At 54.5% G+C, this 19,767-nt stretch overlaps 1 protein-coding gene across 1 annotated transcript in view; it reads right to left on the bottom strand.

Annotated features, from left to right (window-relative positions):
• The window catches only part of B3GLCT (beta 3-glucosyltransferase), a 57,810-nt gene that overhangs the window by 23,884 nt on the left and 14,159 nt on the right, over positions 1 to 19,767 (bottom strand). The window contains exons 3-7 of the mRNA XM_036228420.1: positions 19,323 to 19,362; positions 16,565 to 16,674; positions 5,039 to 5,115; positions 4,394 to 4,505; positions 428 to 564 (exon numbers count right to left, since the gene is read on the bottom strand). Coding sequence (XP_036084313.1) covers positions 428 to 564; positions 4,394 to 4,505; positions 5,039 to 5,115; positions 16,565 to 16,674; positions 19,323 to 19,362 — 476 coding nt within the window. The remainder of the gene's footprint in view (positions 1 to 427; positions 565 to 4,393; positions 4,506 to 5,038; positions 5,116 to 16,564; positions 16,675 to 19,322; positions 19,363 to 19,767) is intronic.

Below are 19,767 nucleotides of genomic sequence, written 5' to 3'. Positions count from 1 at the left end.
GCGGATCCCCAGCGCCCCCGACAGCCGACCCTCCCTCCTGGCCCTCCCTCCTGGCCCTCGATTCAATGCGTGTGCCCACTCGTCACCCGTTCCCATCCCCAGGAATGTCACTGATTCGTTTTTCTTCCTGGCGATCAAGGCACAGCTGTCGCTAACGAGGTGCAGTCACAGCAGTGACCGCAGCCCCAAGGGGGAGTTCTCAGAGCACTCCCGCGCCCTCCCTTGGTCTCGAGGTTTATTATTCACCTTGTTTTGCAGAGACTGAGCATGAGTCTGAGGGGACTGGCAGGTGACCCAGCGGGAACTGGGATCCCCCAGGAATCCCCGGAGCTGAAAACCCACTGGAGGGCCGTCCATTACCTATAACGCTCAGCAAAGTGAAAGCTGATCCACAGGCCGAAAAAAAACAAAACTAAAAAATTCTTACTTGTTTACAAGTGGAAGACTAAGGGCCCAGCCAGCTGCAAAGTCTGGATATTTAAAAACCGAAGGATTTTCAGAAAAGGCGTAATGGTGAATTATTGTAGATTCTTCATCATGTAATGCTTTTCCTAAAAACCATTCCTGTTAAATAAAGATACAAAATGTCATTTTCTTTCACATAAGACCAAAAACAGTCGTATCATTAATTTAAATATTCTGGGTGATAATTAGTTGAGATTACATATTTTTTAAATTTTTAACAAAAATATAATTTATACCCATGATGACAAACAGAGCATAATCTTGGTCTATAAAGAGAGTAATTCAATATCACATCAGGATGGACAAAAACGTTGGCCGTCATTACGCCATAAATATATAAAAGTACTTTACAGAGCATTCCCTATCGCAATACGATTAAGGCAAAGAAAGGTTTCCTTTATGCCCCCTGGGGTTTGCTAAGAATATGAAAAATTCCTTCCGGAATCTGTGCCTATTTTATTTCATTCGTTCATTCATTCAAGGAACATTTATTACTAATGATTATCAGCGTTTAACATTTACCCCACACCAGGCAGCTGACTTTTCAGTAGAAACACCAGAACCTGAAAGACAGTGTGTCCACGTTTACAGCGGCAGAAGACAGTCTCTGCCAGGCGAAAACGGGACATCGAGAGAGACCACCTCGGATGGGACACCCTGGACGTTTCCGAGCAGGCGAATGGCTGTCGTCTGAATGAGAGAGAGCCCGGATCGCCGGGGTGGCAAGAAACCAGGAGACCAGTTAGGAGGCTCTGCTGACGGTCCAGCCGAGAGAAGGCAGCGGCCCGGACCGCGGGGCCGATGCTCGATCTGGAGAGGTGAATGTGCTTTCGGAGGCTGGCTCGGCTGCCAACGCGGGGTCAAGGGACAGAGAGGGATCGGTCACGAGCCCTAGGGCTTTTGTGTGAGCGCCTGGGTGCATGGTGACACCTGAGACGGGGAAGACCGGCGACGGAAGGGTTTAAAGGGCCATCAAGAGTTCAGTGCTGAACGCTGAACTTGAGGTTCCTGTTGGCCAGATCCGTGGAGGCGCTAAGCAGGTGCTTTGATGGAGGAGGAGGGCGCGCATGGCTCGTCCCCTCTCAGGTGCTTCGTGCTCTGCTTAAATGTGACCTGTCAGCGAGCTGTTCCCCAAACACCCCACGGAGAATGGGAAGCCCGTCCCTCATCCGCCCCTTATCACCCGCATCCTGCTTCCTCTTCTCTGTAGCACGTACGGCTACCTGACGCATTATCTGCAGTGTGGCTTACGGCTTACCTCCCTGGCAACAGCAACGTCCCCTGCTCGTGGGCAGTGGTGTGGTCCCCTCCGCTCCCCGCTCGGCCCTCAGAATACGTAACGTACTGGGTGCTCACGAGTGTCGGTTAAATGAGGGAGCTTTAAAAGGGAGCCACCCGTAAGAGAGACACTAAAGCGTGCAATTTAAATCCAGTGCCCTAAGTCCTAAAAGTCCTACGTACTTCCTCTCTTCTCCAGCCATCACCACCTCCCTCCCTATTCCCCATCAGAAGACAAAAGTAAGAAGGATGGTACCATTTCTTACGAGCGAGCCCCCTTCTGCTTGTCCCAGAGTCTCTCTCAGTCACCACGGGGCAAGGGGAGTGGCCCTGGCCCAAGCGGGACATTCGACATCCTTTTTTAAACCAGTAAGATAGCACTTTATCAAACTCCTAAACATTAACCAATAAGAAAACCGTCACATTTAACATAGCATGTCCATATAGCTTATTTAAAGAAATAAACATTTTGGTGAATTTTAGCATCTTCCTTACTAATATTCACTGTTATAATTGCCTGTACCACACATAATTTTATGCCAAACATGTTTCTATGTTTTAACTCCTGACGGCAGTGTTCGGCTATCATCTAATATAAAAGATTGCTTTTCAACATTTCGGGTACTATGTTGCAAACTAAGAGAGAGATTAATATAGAATCTATGAAATCCTTAATGATTTTCTTAATGGCTTCATAATGAAGACAATTATCATCAAGATAAAGTGTAACAGAACAACCTAGATGAGGCTCTACTAGGACCTGAGAATTACTCTTTACCAGTACCAGGGTTTCTCCTCTAGTAAAAACAGAAAAGTCTAGATGTTTTGGCAAATGCACACTCATATTAAAAGCATTCAGCGGGAAAAAAAAGAAAGACTTCGTCAAGATACGGAAATTTATAGAACTCACCTAAAGGGGCAATTTAACAAAGATTCATTACTTTAATAAAGATTAAACTTTTCCATTTAAAATTAACAGCATAAATTTGCATTGGTAAGAATGATGGATATTAAAGGAAAAGAATCAAACCAAATGACTGATCCTTGAACACACTATTACATCGTCCCGTTTTTAATATAGTCTATTTGTGTCACTATCAAAGCCGGGTAGTTTTTAAATTTTTTTTTCTAAAAATTCAAATAGTAGGGGGCAAAAAAAACCACACAGGTTTGACCGAACTTCAACATCACGGAATTTTTATTCCCAAATGCTAGTTTCAGAAAGAAAAAGCATCTTAGGTTTCTTTGTCGCATGGCAGAGTTTAGGAAAGGGGGGGACATCTCCTTTTGCCTGTTCCTGCTTTTCATGAACTTGCTTTGAACTTCTGAATTTATCATTCCAATTTCCATCAAAATGCAGAGTGAGTCACCGTCCTCTGTACAGAACTAGAGTGACAGGTAATAGAAAAATCATCTCCAGGTGAAATGAACACGAGGAGGCGAGTAAAACTCCTACGTCCTCAAGACCGGGGAGTTTCTCCCAAGTCAAAGGGAAACATAAAAGCCTAACAAATGTTTTACATAAACCATGGCAAGAAATACATAGATGCTGGTGGGCGCCGTCCGAGAAGAGGGGATGAGGCAATCATAATTCTTCTCTACTCTGCGGGAATTATTTTTTTAACCTAACAAGTCTCCCATTCACTTATATCTTCCCAGAAAGGAGCCGTCATTCTTGTTCCGAGTTTAAAGCACCTTGTCAAGCGATCGGGGTAAAACCCTAACTTCTCCAAGAGAACAGAAAAGGCGGATCTTACTCTCACAGCGAACCCCCAACCCCCCCAGACAGCCCCCCAGCCTCCTGAGGTGCTGACCCAAGCCCGGCCACGAGGCTGTCATTACACGGCTCTTCAGTTGCCCACGAATATTTTATCGACCACCTACTACGTGTTTGACACTCTCATCAGATTTAGAGGTAAACAAGATCCAGTGGCTACATCACATCTGCACAAAATAAAAATTGAAAACATGAAGGTAGCTGAGAGTCTCCGGGCCCCCTCGGATAGTGCTCCCTCTGCTTAGAAGGCTCTCTTCCCCTCCCGTTAACTCCTACTCATCCTACGAGACTCGGAGTAAACGCCACGTCCGTTCCTGACCGTCCCAGGTTGCATCTGAAGCCCGGCTGCGTGCTTCTAACAGGACCCTGTGTTCCATCATTGAAAGATGCCTCGCTTTCCACTGTAATTGTATCTTTGGTCCCATCCTCTCCCTGCTCCCCATTGTGTCCACATGTCAGGATCCGTGTCCGTTTGTCCGAGCCCCTGCCGTCACAGTGCTTGATGAATAAATAGCTGGTGCTTACAAAATATGTCTTATGTAAGATAACGTGTGGTCAGCCTTCGTGAAGAGAAAGAACCAATTTAAACGTATTTCTGAACTCTGGGTCACAGTTTTTTTTAACTCTGAAATTGCGGGCACACATAAATGGATTTTCTTCCAGCTCGCTGTAAGTTCCAGAACTTAAAGAGGAAGCTACAGAACTTAAAAGAGAATTATTTAACATCGCTATCCAGATAGACAACTATTATTCTGTTCTTTTTCATTTTATGTTAAGTGTTTTTATTAGATCGGAAACACTCTCAATGAAAATTAAATCTTCTTTTAAGCATTTTTCCCAAAAGATAAATCCTGGTATCGAAATTGTACTCACCTTTGAAGGGTCATATCTTCTGAGTGTTTCTAAGAGTTTCGGAACCTGTATTCTCGTCTCTTCTTCACAGAAGAAGATCCATGATGAATTTCTGCTATACGTTACAGAGAAGCTGTCCAAAGGAAACAGGGTATAGTAATCATTTTATAAAGTGAGTTCATAATAAGGTTGAAAACTGATAGGCAGGAAATGGATGAAGGACATATAAAAGAGCAAGAAATCTATATTTTTCCCCAATCTTTTTCTTCAATTAATAGTTTCAGCTTATAGGAAAGCCATATACTAATGGTTTAGAAAATGGCTATAGAGTTCTTAAAGTTAATTCTCTCTGTAATGGCACCAGCTCAGAGGACAGATAATTTTCAAATACACAGACATTTTTATCTTTTAAGAAAGACGCACATTTAATAAGCTGCTCATAATTAGGAGCTGGTCATCAAGAAATTTGGTTAACATTGTAATTATAAAAAACCGAGTTCAAATTTACTTCATTTACTGACTCTTAGGATGAAACACACCCTCTTGATAAGAAAATTAGGGAGCTTACAAGTGGAAGCGTCAAGAGTTGACACAGTGTGAGTTAAAGGTACTGTGGTAACAGTACTACGGTAACAGTACTGAGGTAACAGGGGGAGTTAAACGTACTGTGGTAACAGCGGGAGTATGGTCCACGCGCCTTCCTGCTTGGACAGCTCGTGGAGGAGCAGGACCTGGGGCAGTTCCTAAAGGAATGGCATCAAAGAACAGAAACACATAAAAATACAATACGTATATTTTTTAAAAGACAATATCGAAACGCAGGAACTTTCAGAGCCCCGACATCTTACTCTTCTCACTGCTCTCTCCTCTTCTCTTGGGGAGCTACTGGAAAGGAAGGATTGAGGCTGGACCCACACGGCCTCCCCGGCACCCAGACCCCGAGAGCTGCGGGCCTCCTCCGGGAAGGGTCCTCAGTGACTCTCGAGCTGACCCGAGATTTGCATATTTGTGAGGGTGACAGGGAGGGAGGAGCCTGGGGCAGTAGTCAGAGAAAACGCGGAGGCATCAGAAGTCTCCCGTCTGGACACACCCAGGTAGCTCGTGGAGAATAACACACTTTGGCTAAACCGGAGGATATACTATCCAATCTACCTCAGGGGAAAAAAGCATTGTTTTAAAGTACCCTAAAAACACTCGCACGCCATAGTAATGAAGAGTTTAGGGTAGAAATACGAGAAATATAGTCCTTAAGTATTCAAGCAATGACAGTAATTGCATAACGATGAATTTCTAAATTTATAAGCATAGGAGGAACGAAGGTTCAGAAATGAGACGACCGTGGTCGAATAAACGTGCACACATACACATGAAGAGACGGCAATTAATAATTTTAAGGCTACGAGTGTTAGCTTTGAAGTAAAACCTTATTCAATACATTTCACGTTGTCACAAGCCAAAAGTCAGACACCTAACATGCTCGACCCCCCGACCAATGTATGTTCCGTGTTTTATACCATTTCCTGGTAACTGCTACCAACGGAAGACTTGAAGAACAGATGTCTAAGTATTTGAAATATTATGCACGGATATAGATTCCATCCCCATCTGAAAGTTCTTAATTTTCATTGTCTTTTGAAAAAATTTCTATATATGCACATACAAACATCTACACGCACATACAGGTACACGAGGGATTATACAAGAGTACGGTTCACGTGTGGAAAAAAAACTAATGATGTTAACATCTGCTTAAAACTTTCAAATAACTATGAGAGCATGCTAACATGACAGAGCTGGAAAAGAAACATGGCAGGTCTAAAAAACGTTTTATAAGACGGTACAGAGCAAATGAGCTACTGTGTAGCAATTAAAATTATAATAAATAAATGGAAACGCCTTTATGTTACATGGGAAAACACAGGATTTCAACTGTGTAAAACGAACTCGCACACGAGGAGAGACCGGAAAGGAACCGGAAAAAAGAAAATATCTGTGTCATGATGACAGACGTCGCTGCGTTAAAAACCCTTTAACGCAGTGAAAACGTGGTTTAGTTTTTTAAATGTCTTGAGGATAAACGAACACACCTCAACACTTCTCTCCTGAGCAAGTGCCGTGCTTCCTAGTCAGAGGGGACAGGCCCCTCGCCAGAAGAGGCAAAGGCGTTGGGACGACCCCTGCCACCAGGGACCGCGCCAGGCAAAGGTTCAGTCAGCACGAGGCGCAGCCACACTCCGGCCCGAAATAAATTCTGTGCGTGGCCAGCGGACTGTGCCCATCCCCAGCTCCATTGCGCTCTGTCCTTTGCGTCACATTTGTGGACTTCGTATTCGCTTCGGTTGGTGACCACGAAGACGGCAATCACGCTCTCTGACCCCACCAGCTCCACGCAGAAACACGCCGAAAACGGCCGTGCCGTCGATGGCTGGCTGTGTCCACGGAGGGCGGATGACTGCGCCTCAGGCATGGTCAGTTCTCCCTCGACACCCAGAGCCCCGTCTGGGTTAACTCTTGATGAAGCCGAGGTCGGTTCAATTACAAATAAATTTGTACCGACTTATCCTCAAAAGGCCCCAAGAGTATGTGTGTATAAATACGCTCCGTGTGTGAATAAATACACAAGATCCAAACAGATACGCGCACACTTAGATGTATTCGCACTTCTGAGATACCTTAATTTAAGAAGAGGTCACGGTACAATGTTCCATCAAATGATCTCATCCCATTCTCACACATGGAATTATAATAATCCACGTCCTTTCTCTCTAACACCACAGATGCCTAGATGGTACCATGTCACCAGCTGAAGGCCCTTTTAGATGCAAAGCGTCTTTTACATGTCATTGGATGAACGAGAGTTTTCGAGGGAAATGTCAAGGGGAAAGTAAGAAAATGTCACGTCAACAGAGCTGTGTTGGAAAAAAAGCCCTGGTGAAGACACTCGGGCGTGGGCCCTGTCGGCCGTCCGTGTCCACGGTGCCCGGTCCCAGACCCGCTCCTAACCTGAAAGGCAGGTTAGCAAGGAGCTGACCCCGCCGCACAGCGAGCATCGCGGGAGATCGCGAAGGACCAAATGCGGTACGTGGCAGGGAGCAGGAAATTCGTGCAAGACGCGGCCACAGCGGTCGGGACTTCGGCGCCGACCCGACCCGCCTCCCTTGCCCTGAGTCGATGTTCATCTCCGCCGTCGGCATCGAGCACGGGGCTGAGCGCTGCCTTCGAACGGCTCTGTAGCAGACCGAGGCGTGCACTCGCGTTCCGAGCCACACGTCCAAAGCCGACACTCCCGTTCCGTATCCGGCTCTCTCACACGTGTGCGTCGGGGGACCGGGTGCGACCCCGAAACCAAGCACCTGAGAAAGCTTCCAGGATGCAGAACGCCCGTCCTTCTCGACACGGAGAGAAAACCATGAAAAACGTAGAGCCGCAAATACTAGCGGTATAAATGGAAGAGCCTGCATCGGCACACGGATGAAGAGATCGACATTGAAATGATCACAAGTTCATTTCCCTGTCATTATTAGGGAAATCTGGTTTTGAACCACCCTAGTTTCTCTGCCTCTGTCTGGAAAGAATCCAGCTCGTCGACGCCACGCTGCTGGCCTTTCCCCAGCGTTCGTAACCTGTCCGTTCTCTAAGTTAAAACAAGGCCTAGCAGAGCATGAGCTCATGGTCTAACTCAGTCTCTCTCGGACCAAGAACGAAATCAGAACGCGAAACCCGAGGCGTTTTTTGTCCCAGCTGAAAGCCGGGCTCCAGTTCAGCTGCTGTTTCCAACTCTAACTCTACATTTTCTTAGTCACTGAACTGAGCTGTTCGACTGGCAAATAAATTAGGACGAAAATCAACATCTGTTTACTATTATCGTGTCTTTCATGAGATATAGGTATGTCTTACAAGGATGATAACGGAGACGTATAATATACTGTTTGAAACATGTACCAGACAGATTTATGAGCCTTTAAAAACCCGGTATTATTTATGGACTGGTAGTAACGTATCTTCCAGGAATCAGGGCCTCTGTTTAAAATTTAGGGGGAAAAAAAAAAAATCCAGCTATCTATCTGTCATTAACTGTCCTGTCTTAACTAGAGAAAAATATGACCTCATTATCTACAAAATTTATTTTTATACGCTATTTGCTGTGAAATGCATTACTATGTACATTTTTATAGCCCGTATAAATCTGTTTTAACTCATCGCTCATCCGTCGTGGGAGGCGGCAAGGCCTAGCTCGGAAGGGCTGATTTCTGGAGCCAGGATGGTCACCACGTCGCTGCGGGGCCCACGTGAGCTGGAGCCAGCCAGTCCCTCGCCTGTCTGCCTCCGTCGGCTCCTGTCCCACGGGGGGACCACGGCAGCCGCGGGGCCCGAGCGAGTTAACGCACGCCTCCGCTTGCCACGTGCCATGCATGTGGACGTCACCGTGGTTACTGAGGTGACGGTGTGTTCGCTGGGCAATGACTACGCGGCAGGCCGTCCCGAGAACACGGTAAACGGCTGCGAAAAGACAGGCCGAGTCCCTGCCTTCCCGGACTCAGGTTCTGATGAAGCAACCAAATCTAGAAGATGATGTCAGGGATAAATGGTAAAAAAATAAGGTAAGATTAAGCCAGGTGAGGGGTGGAGTGCACAGGACACTGGACTAACAGGGCACACGGCTGCGCCGGTCTGCGGCCGGGTCGCTACGGCCCCAGCCGCGTGTCAGGGGCAGCGGGGCAGACAGAGGCGGCGCAGGGCTGGCCGGGGCTGAGGCGCGGGCCTGGCCACACTGTGCGCCCGTGCGGTGATCAGGGGCGGGTCACTCGGGACGAGCCTCAGCCCCCTTTCTGCAACATGGCCACGAGAACGGTAACCAGTCACGGCCTCGCAAGCTCACACCTGCGCCCCGCCGCGTCCAGACGGGGCGCTGAGCACGATGAAAGAATAAGGGCGACGTGCGCACAGTGGGTCAGCGTGGGCCGCAGCCGCCGCTCGAGTCTGTCCCCAGCCGGGCCCCGGCCGCACACGCCGGACGGCCCGGGGCCCCTCCGTCCTGCCGGCTCGCACGGCCCTCGCAGCTGCCCCGGGCGGGACCCGGCACCCCCTCACTGTTCCTCCAGGCTCAGTGCAAACGTCCTAACATGAAAGGGAGCTCTGAAGGGACCGGCTCCTTTGGGTCCCTGGCTCCGGCCTTGGCATCCTGGGTGGCAACGTCCAGCTGGCCACACTCGATGGCAGGCCACCCTCCCCCGGGCCCGGGGCACCAGCGTCTGGCCTCCGGGGCTCCCAGTGGGGCGAGCCCCCGCCCCCAGCGGAACCACACGGGGTGGGGGTCTCTGGTACGGAGGACAGGCTCAAACGCCGGGCGGCCAGGGAGGGACAAGTGTCTGTGACATGCCCTCGCACACGGCGTGAAGAAGCATCGAGCTACCCGGGTCCCCAGGAGGGGGCGGGTCCGGCTGTTGTCCTCCCTCGGGCATCGGAGAAGCAGATGCCCACATGCTCACCCAGCAGCCACATCACACGGCCTCCGGGGTGACAAAGGCGTGCGGTGATGCCGAGCACCTGTCCGTTGCTATGGAAACGAACTTTTAGGAAGTAATTAGGCACCAACTGCTCTCACCTAGAAGGAAAAGTTCAATGACAGCAAATGGAGTCTAATGTAACTCGCACAGTCTCCCAGCCAATTAAAAACTCTCCAAACACAGAAAACCATCTGTTAAGAAAGGACAGTTAATGACCATGGAAGGCCATCTTTCTCAGCCCTCATCACACTGTCACCTATGAAAGGCTTTGCTCTGGCTTTCCTGTTATTTTATGACAATGAGGGTTTTGTTTGTTTGTTTTGTTTTGGAAACGAATGAGCCACGGCCTAACTCAAGAAAATAGTGAGTTCCACAACTTTCTGTGAGCGAGCAAGAAGAATCATTTCTTTGTAAGGCTGAGAGTCTGCCAAGTTTTAAATAAAGTTGATACCACACTAAAAAAAAAAAAAAAAAAGGGCAATAACATTGGGAGAGTCCGTTCCCTTCAAAAGCCATTTAGTTGCGGGTGGTGAGTGTGCAGACTTCTGAGCAGCTCCATTTGGCCTGAAGCAAACAAATGTGGCGCAGCATCCGCCAGGAAATGCGGGCGACGGCTGCACCGAGCCCCACAGCAAAACCTGATGGGCGTGTCCCAGCGCCGAACGTTTCCTGTGTTTGCAGGATGCCTGAAAACGGAACCGCAACTTCGCAGAACCTACTACGAAACGAAAACAAACCAACCAACAAACCAACAAAAAACGCACCAGGACGCTTTATCTTCTCTCCTTCCCCGTTCAAATCCGTCCACGTTTGGCAACTTCTTTGGGGAACAAACGTGGTTCCTACACTCCCCTGCGGCTGCGGTGACAATTCTCTCGGTCTAGGACCTCCCTGGTTGCGGGGCCCCAAGATCCAGAAGGTGAAGAAGGCTCCCGTGACCACCTCGCCATCGCGACGGCACCTCCAGACGCTCTGCCAGAGTCTGAGCCGTCAAGGGACGAGACAGACTTTCCGTGCAACATCCACTCCAGAAGGAATAGTTTTATGTTAAAAAAAAAAAAAAAAATAGAAGGCAAGTCGTGATCGACACACAGACGCTCTGCGCATAGTAGGCATCTAAAACGAGACGCCTGACTGTCTCGGAGGTCACCCCGCGAACTAACCGTCCTGTGGGGCTCCGTGAGGCCCGCGCTTGGCTTTGTGTTCCACACACCGCTAGTGTGATGTCACACGACCCTCCCGTCTGCCGCGCAGGGAGAAAAACTCAGGGGAAAACGGCACTTCTTCAAAATCTGCACCCGCGTGTCTACGGGTTTGTATTTAGGACATTTGTCGCCGACTCTGCTTTCCGTCCATCCCGACATAACAAGGTCCCGTCCCTCTGCCTACACGTGCTTTACGCACCCCCACGCTGTGCCCCCGCGAATGCCAGTCCCCACTGGCACCCCGAAAGTAAGCCCCTGCCACGCTGCCTTCGTCCCCCGGGCCCGGGCCCCAAACCGGCGCCCTCCAGCTCACACCTCCATCTGTCCGTCCCACCTGCCTTGACAAAGGCCGCGCCCCGCGCCCCGCCGGGCGTCACCACACAGCTGCTGAGCATCAGCTCCCGCCAGTCACGTCGCTCTGCTGCCGGAGCGGCCTCCGGCGGGCGCCGTGCGCGAGGCCCGTGCGCTGCCCACACGAGCAGGTCCCTGCCGCCCCCGCGGGTGTCCACGGAGCACTGCTGGGCGGCCACACAACACACGGCGCATCTCGGGCCCGGACGTCGGCCTCGTGACCAGCTGCACCTCGTGAGCAGCGCCACGAGCAGGGAGAGTGTCTGCGTCTCTCACACGGCCGCGCTTGTCCATGCCCTCGAGCAAAACAGGCCCAGGTGACGGCCGCCCAGCAGCGGACACGTGACCACGGAAGCCATCAGTCTCGCACCTCTGCTTCCTTGGCAGATTCGGTAGTCAAGGGCAACCGACCAAAGTAACGACTAGATAAACGGCGGCTCTAGACACCTGGGGGTCTGGGGGGGACACATATTTGGGGGCTACCAGATAAATTTTCAAGTGGCACAACTGACTGCGGGTCCCCCTCGCGAAGCCGCTTTCGTGAAGGCTCACGGCGGGCGAATCGAGGGAGAAGCCCCAAACCGCGACCTGACAAGGTCACCGTTCAGGTCCCAGGGGACACGCGGGTCCCACGGAGCCTGAGCGTTAGAGGCCCGGCGCACTCTCGCCGAACCACAGGCCTGCCCCCTCCTCCAGGAAGCCAGCGAGCTCCTCCCCACGGGGCCGGGGACCTGGTGGCGTCCTCCGCCTCGGAACCTCGGCTCCCGCGGCTGACAGGGCCCAGGGGACCGCGCCCCGCATGACTCATGCGCCTCGGCGCCTGGCTCCGAGGTGCGTCCCGCGCGGCCATCTCCCTGGAGTCCGTCGCTGCCCCGGGCGCGGTCAGCGTCCCGGCCCCCAAAGCGCCGCGCGCGGGATAAATTCGACTTTTAGTCACACAGGTGGCGTGAAAAAACCCCAAAGGGGAAAGAGGAACCGGGACCAAGTGTAGCTGCTCAGCCCGCGGTCTCTCTGGCCACGTCGACAGCCGAGTGACCTTTAGCCCCAGCACAACACGACCTGAGTCGCAACGGGACCCTCAACCTCGTGGGAGGAGCGAGGCCAAGGGTTCGTTTTCGTAAAACGACAGCAGGTCCTTGGATAATGTGCTTCGCTCAGTGTTTGTTATGACTTTGATGAGAAAAGTCCATTCCGGGTCGGGGCCTCTGTCCGCGGGGCCTCTGCCTGTGGGGCCTCTGTCCGTGTGTCCTCTGTCCGTGGGGCCTCTGTCCGTGTGTCCTCTGTCCGCGGGGCCTCTGTCCGTGTGTCCTCTGTCCGTGGGGCCTCTGTCTGTGTGTCGTCTGTCCGTGGGGCCTCTGTCCGTGGGGCCTCTGACCGTGGGGCCTCTGTCCGTGGGGCCTCTGACCGTGGGGCCTCTGCCCGTGGGGCCTCTGTCCGTGTGTCCTCTGTCCGTGTGTCCTCTGTCCGCGGGGCCTCTGCCCGCGGGGCTTCTGTCCGCGGGGCCTCTGTCCGTGTGTCCTCTGTCCATGTGTCCTCTGCCCACGGGGCCTCTGCCCGCGGGGCCTCTGTCCATGTGTCCTCTGCCCGTGGGGCCTCTGCCCGTGGGGCCTCTGTCCGCGGGGCCTCTGTCCGCGGGGCCTCTGTCCATGGGGCCTCTGCCCGCGGGGCCTCTGTCCGCGGGGCCTCTGCCCACGGGGCCTCTGTCCGCGGGGCCTCTGTCCGTGTGTCCTCTGTCCGCGGGGCCTCTGTCCGTGTGTCCTCTGTCCGCGGGGCCCCTGTCCGTGCGTCCTCTGTCCCTGTGGAGTGTGCGAGTTCTCCCGGTATCGGCGTGGGTTTCCTCCGGGGACTCCGGTTCCCCCCACGTCCCAGATACGTGCACGTGCGGGGACCTGGCCTGGCCCCATTGTCCCTATCTGAGCGGGCGCGGACAGGCATGGGAGGCCCTGGGATGGGAGGGCGCCCTGTCCGGGTGGGTCCCGCCTGGCGCCCTGAGCGGCCCGGTCGGGGACGGGCTCCCGCCGCCGCGGCCCTGACCGGCGAGCGTGCACTAGGAGATGGTCATCTCACTTCTTCTTCGTCTGTCTCGGATGGATGCGGAGCTCACGTTTCCTTCCGTGTTTAACACCAGACGTGATCGGGGTCTTCGTTTAGAAGCTGAGTGATGCTTCTGTCACCCGGAATAGGCCGTGGGGCTTGATTAACTCCCGTTTCTGTCAATGAGCCTTGGGGGACGCTGGGTTCATTACATGTCATTTCACTTGAAGCCAGTTTCCAAGACCTATGGACAGATCGAGGCCTCGCGGCAGCTTCCGTCCTCGGACAGAACCGCAGAATCGGGCCAACCGCGTTAGCATGAAAGAGAGGTTTCCTTCTCGCTTCAGTCCAAGTTCCGCTTATCATCACAGAAATTAAATGGGGGGGGGCCGGGAGAGGGGTTTGCTTAATGATAGTAATTAAGTCTTTAAATGCAAAACCAATATTGCCACCTAGTGGCAACCGGAGTCACCCACAAGGCAGCCTGCTGAAGGTCGGGGACAATAAAAACCAAAGGGCACAGGACGGAGCCCAAGGAAAGGCAAGCGCTTCACGCAGCCCAGCGTCCTCGAAGCTTTAAAAGCTCAGAACATGCTGTGGCTGGCGTGTTTGGCTCACGCTAGGTGCCCGGAGGCCTGGGAGGGGTACGGAGCAGGGCCCCCAGCTGCTGGGCCGTGGCCCGGGCTCCCCCGGCCGGTTGGGAACCGGCCTGCAGGGCAGGAGGTGAGTGGCAGGCGGGCAAGGGAAGCTGCTTCTGCGTTCGCAGCCGCTCCCCAGCACCAGCATCGCCGCCTCAGCTCCGCCTCAGGTCCTCGGGCCTCAGGTTCCCATGGGAGCCCCGGGCCTGGTGCCGAGAAGCTTGAGGACCGCAGGATTAAAGGAGAAAAGGCACGCAGGGGTGCCCGCGTAGGTCACGCCGCGGGCACTGCGGTACCAGCAAGACCAGGGCGGGGCGGAGGGGCCAGATCCACACCGGTGACGAGGTGTGGCCAGCCACGTGCTCCCGGCTCGTGGGCGGATGGACCCGGCGGACACTGTGCTCGGCGAAGAAAGCCCGTCACCCAAGACGAGTGCGTGTGACGCCGCGCGTGAGGATCCCACGTTGTATGCTTTCTACCACGATTAGAAATGACGACCGCGGTGCACGGGCACTCTGGGTGGGGACCCCGCCCGAGGCGAGGCCCGGGCTGCAGCTGCAGGCAGGGCCTGGCCGCAGGGGAGCGGGGCTGGGAAGCAGGGACTGAGCTCGCGAGCTGCCTGCCTCCGGCCGCGGGACACACGGGGCCGCGCCGGCCAGCCCACGTCCTCCGCGGCTGCACACGGCGACGAGCTCCGCGTCCAGGGGCCTGTGCCCACCCCGGCTTTAAAGCGCCCAGGCTCCCCAGCTGGGTCCTCCAGAAAAAGGGGGGACCCCGCCCCAGCAGCATCTCCCAAGCTTGGTGTCCCTCAGGGGACGAAAAGGAGGCCCACCTTGTACAGTGCATTGTTCCCCACCAGAAGGGCCCCCGGCCTCCTCCCCGCTGTGAGCCGAGTCCTAGGAGCAGATCCGGCCCCCAGGTCCCCGGAAGCCAGTCTCCGGAGACAGTGGGAAAGGCAGGCAGAGAGCCACGCCCGTGTGCACGAGCAGTCCAGAAGGGGGGGACGAGCCGTGCGGGAGTATGGGGACACCGTGCCCCAGCCTCGCTGGCCACGGCCGTCGGCACGGGCGTGCGGGGGACACTCCGGCCTCCGCCTCGGACACACTCCGCCTCTGTGGGACACAGGGGCCCTCCGGGAGCGCGGGCACACGCGTGAGTGACATGTGACGGACCTGACGGCCGCTGAGCACGGCCTGGGGTGACGGCCGGGCCCAGCGAGACACTCTGCATCGGCGCCGGGCGGCCCCCCATGGCAGCCGCTGGTGCCCGCTCCACCGGAGCCCCCGCGAGGCGGGGCCGCAACCGGGCTACAGACCAGAACCTCTCGGAGCTGGTGTCCAAAGGGGAATTTCAGACTCACCCAGCTGCTCCGGGGTCCACCCAAAAAGCCACATGCCCATTACAGGCAGTTCCGACACCCAAACCCACCCCACACCGGAGCAGGTACGACAGGCCCGGGGGCGGCCGGGGCCCTGTCCTTCCTGCGAGGACGCGGGGCTGGATGAGTCCTGTGTGGCCAGGACTCACCTTGGGCCTCCATCCCGCAGCGTCTCGGCCCTCGGCATCGTGAGGGCGGCTGCTGCTTCCACTGGAGGTCCAACCCGGCTGCCACCACCAGCAGGACAACAGCGAAGGGTCACACACACACACTGCCTGTCACCGTTCTCGCTGACACGGCCCACGTCTGTCCCGAGGGCAGTGTGGCAGCCCGGGGGGTGGTTATTTTATTTTACTTTACTTTACTTTATTTTATTTTATTTCATTTATTTTATTCATTTTATTTTATTTTATTCATTTTATTTTATTTTACTTATTTTATTTTATTTTATTTATTTTATTTTGTTTATTTTTTGCTTGGCTCAGGAAGAACACACCGGGGTGATAGCTTGAGAAGGTTGACCTTCCTTTGCCCTAAACCTCCAGCGTTCAAGCCAGTTCCTGCCTATTTTAAAATTGTTTTGAAAGGTGCCTGTACGTGTCTCTCTCTCTCTCCACCATCCATCTCAGATAATATATTATAAAGCAGATCAAAAGTTCAGTTAATGGTGCCCAATTAACAAGCAGGTTAAGAGACTCACAGAGGAAGCATCGCACTGAGGCTAATGGACACGTTATTTCAACATGAAAACTGCCTTAGGACACATTTCCGAAATTCCGAACATTAACTATCTCTGCTTTTTTAAGCCCCGCTTTTAAAAAGCTATTTCTTCCGCTCCTTTTTAAATCGTACTTTGCGACAAAACCATGACGGTCCTAGACGAGTGAATGACTCTCCTAAGTTAAAAAGTACACGATGATTTAGAACGCGATGCTTTGCGTGTTAGGAATTTCACGAGTGCGTTTTAAACCACAAATAGTCGCTATTGAACAAGCAAAACAAGTCGGAAGAGTTCTCTACACGGAACTGCTTCTCCCCAGACCGAGTGCCGAGCAGACATGCCGCCCGTCCCGACGTACCTGGGCAAGAGCCGCGGACTGCTTTAAGATGCTGTTTTTTGACTGTTCTGCTCTCTGTGCGTGAAAGGCATTACTCTGACTCTGGATGACAAAGACGATTTCTTTTAAATCTAGAACCAAAAAGAAAAAAAAAATGTTCAGATATTTATATTGCAATGAGAACTGAACCGAGCTTGAAAACAAGTCAAAAAAACAAAAACAAAAAAAAACAATAAAAACAGCTCTGAAGGCAAGACTTCGGAAAATAAACTTAGGGAAAAGAGTCGATTTGTATGCAATTCCAGTCACAAAGTCTCTCTTTTGAAGCCGATCTCCGAAACCTCCTTCCCAGAAGTCTGCAAGTCGACGGGCTCGATGACCTAGAAATCTGAGTGACGTGGGCAAGTGTGACAATGCCCGGAACATTCGCCCCCCGCGGCTGAAAGCCTCGTTCACAAACGGCCTTTCCGCAGCTCGCAGAGAGCCCCGCACCGTGCCGTGACCCGTCCCGGGCTGGGCTGTGTGCCCCAACATGCCCCACGCTGGGGGTCCTGACCCCCGGGACCTCGACCGTGACCTTCCGTGGACCCGGGTCTGTGCAGAGCTGACAGACACGGTGAGGTCGTGGGTGGGGGCTCAGACACACAGGGAAGACACAGAGACACAGGAGCGAGGCCCACGAAGACGCCGACCCGGCCTCCGGCCTCCGGGGCTCTGTGGCCTGGGCCGCAGTCTCCGTTTCTGCAGCCTCCGAGAATGTTCTGGGCGGCCCTTTGCGGGGACTGCATGTGTCCCAGCGTTCCCAAGAGCGGCGACCGCGCGACTCAGGCACCCCGGCCCCGCCGCGCGAGGCCCCCAGCCAGACCGAGTGCACTGTCCAGGACATCCACGACCCCACAGCGGCAGGGTTCAGCAGCACCTGGGCCCCTGGGTGGCAGCCCCACCGGACCGGGAGGGCCGTCAGGGGCCGTCCAGAGTGCAGATGGGCACCCAGGCCCCGCCGCGGAGAAGCGTGCCCGGCCTCCCCCAGTTCTGAGCTTGTAAGACATGTAGAAACAGCCGGGCGTGGGCAGACGCCACACCGATGGTGGCCTCCAGCCGGGTCTACGGCAGTGAGCGAGGGGACCGTCCCCCACCACGAGCGTCCCCTTCGACCGCCTCACTCTGGGACACGCGCTCCGTTTGAACCTCATTCCATCATCTTCTGTTGCCCTCAAGCCCGGCTCTGCAGTTCCGTTCGCGTATGCCCTCGCTCAGACATCCACACCACAAGCCACCCGGCTCCTAAAAGTCATCCAAAATGCTCGCAGTAAAATATTGTAAGAGGAAACACTTATCGACCCGCCGGGTGTGACCTCGCTCCGTCCGGTCGGAGTTCATACGAGCGTGAAGGTTCCACAGGGCCAGCTCGACACATCGGAGCCCCAGGCAAGGCGTAAACGGGGTCTTCTTCTTCAACTAAAGGGGCGTCTCCCACCCAGCACCTCTGGGACACTGACCCCGACCGGCGGATGAGGAGAGGAGGTTTGAAGACTCACCGGAACGAAGTGAAACGCCAGGGAATAACTTCTGCGATGTCAAGCGAAGTTAGGGACGCACTAAAGGACCCAGAAATCCTGCTGCTTCTCACCGTCCTGGAGAAACTCTCCCACGTGCGTAAAGGGGTCTGTGACAAGCACGCCCCCCGCAGCACGGTGTGCGAGGAAGAATCGGAAAGCAACTGGATACCCGCTCACGTCCAGGTGGCCCCCCGCTCCCAAGGCCACGTCCCGACGACGGCCGTCGGTCGGTTCAATAAGCCCGTCGCACGAGGAGACCCACCCGCTCCGCAGAAGAAACACGCGGACGAGCACCACACCGGGGTCGGCGGCACGTGGGGGCCACACAGAGGCGCTCGCGGCGAGAAGAAGGACAGCGAGGCCACGTGTCTCCTCAAACGAGGCCGTTGGGAGCCGGCGGGACCCGCACCCCGCTGCGAGCCGGGCCCCAGGCGCCCGCCCAGCACAGGACCCCAGCACAGGGCCCCAGCACACCGGACCCTCCTGCCTCGCTGGTCCTCGGACCCAGTGCCCAGGACGGGGAGGCCTATGTGGGAAGACGGGCCTTTTCCCTCTGCCCAGGCCGACCTTCCATGTCCCCACGGCCTGCGCCGAGATGACCCACGGTGACGATGACACCCCCTGGGGAGAGGCCACGCCCCCCACACACACACAGACATGTGGCCTTCCCCTCCCCGTCCACACGCTGGGCGCGTTCCCCACCGGGCGCAGGAGAGACTGACTCTCGGTCACAGCCCTGACGACACAGCACACGGGGGGAGCCGCCCCCCCATCCCGGGGCGAGACGTGCCGCGGCGTGCGGGCGGGCCGACGGCAGGGCCGGGGCGCCTGGGGCCTGCGGGGGCCCTGGGCAGAGGCGGGCGAAGCGAAGGCCACAGCGTGTCCACCGCTCCCGCCAGCGTGGCCTGTCCCCGAGGCGGCGCCCCACCCGCCCATCTCTGTCACCCCCAGAGGGCCCGCCTGGCACGTCCCCCACCCTCCAGGACACCCACCCGGCGAAGGATGGCGCCGGGGACTAAATCCGGCACGCGAGACGGGTGTCCTGCGTCCTCACGGGGGGGGGGGGGGGGCGCCGGCCTGGGCCAGGGCCAGGTATTTGGACAACGGCATTCACGCCACAAATAAAAGCGGAGAGAAAAATGCACTTCGCTGAAACATAATTCACGAGAAATACACCTGGGCACATTTTTTAAGTTCAAAAAAATAAAGTCATTACTTACCTATGCCATGCTCCCTTGATATATCACTTTCCTCCAAATTCTGCATTTTAAAGAAAAGAGAAAAAAGATAAATCTCACCACCTAAGGAAGCGTTATGTTCGGTACACATCAGCATTTTGGGGGCAAGAAGGTGGACAGGAACGCCCGGAAATGTCTGCCTAAGAACCCGGACCGCCGTGACGGCAGAAGAGCAGCCGCGACATCCTCCCGACTTGGGACGGACGCCTCCCATGGGGCCGCCCCTCGCGCGGACTCCGACAGCCACCCGACCAAGCCGCGGCTCCTTCCTCCCACGGGACGCGGAGCCAACACGCGACTGGCCCCCGTTCTCGGGGGGTTAGTTTAAAAGCCTGTGTGATCCTAAAAACAGCACCGTGGGAGGCAGCAGCATTTATTTGAGATCCGTACGAACAGCTACTCGGGAAGCGCTGACTCGCTCGGGCAG

The sequence above is a fragment of the Rousettus aegyptiacus genome, unplaced genomic scaffold (assembly GCF_014176215.1).
Source record: "Rousettus aegyptiacus isolate mRouAeg1 unplaced genomic scaffold, mRouAeg1.p scaffold_m13_p_11, whole genome shotgun sequence".
NCBI lineage: Eukaryota > Metazoa > Chordata > Mammalia > Chiroptera > Pteropodidae > Rousettus > Rousettus aegyptiacus.
Note: the sequence above shows the minus strand (reverse complement) of the source record. Positions and strands in the feature narration are given on the sequence as shown.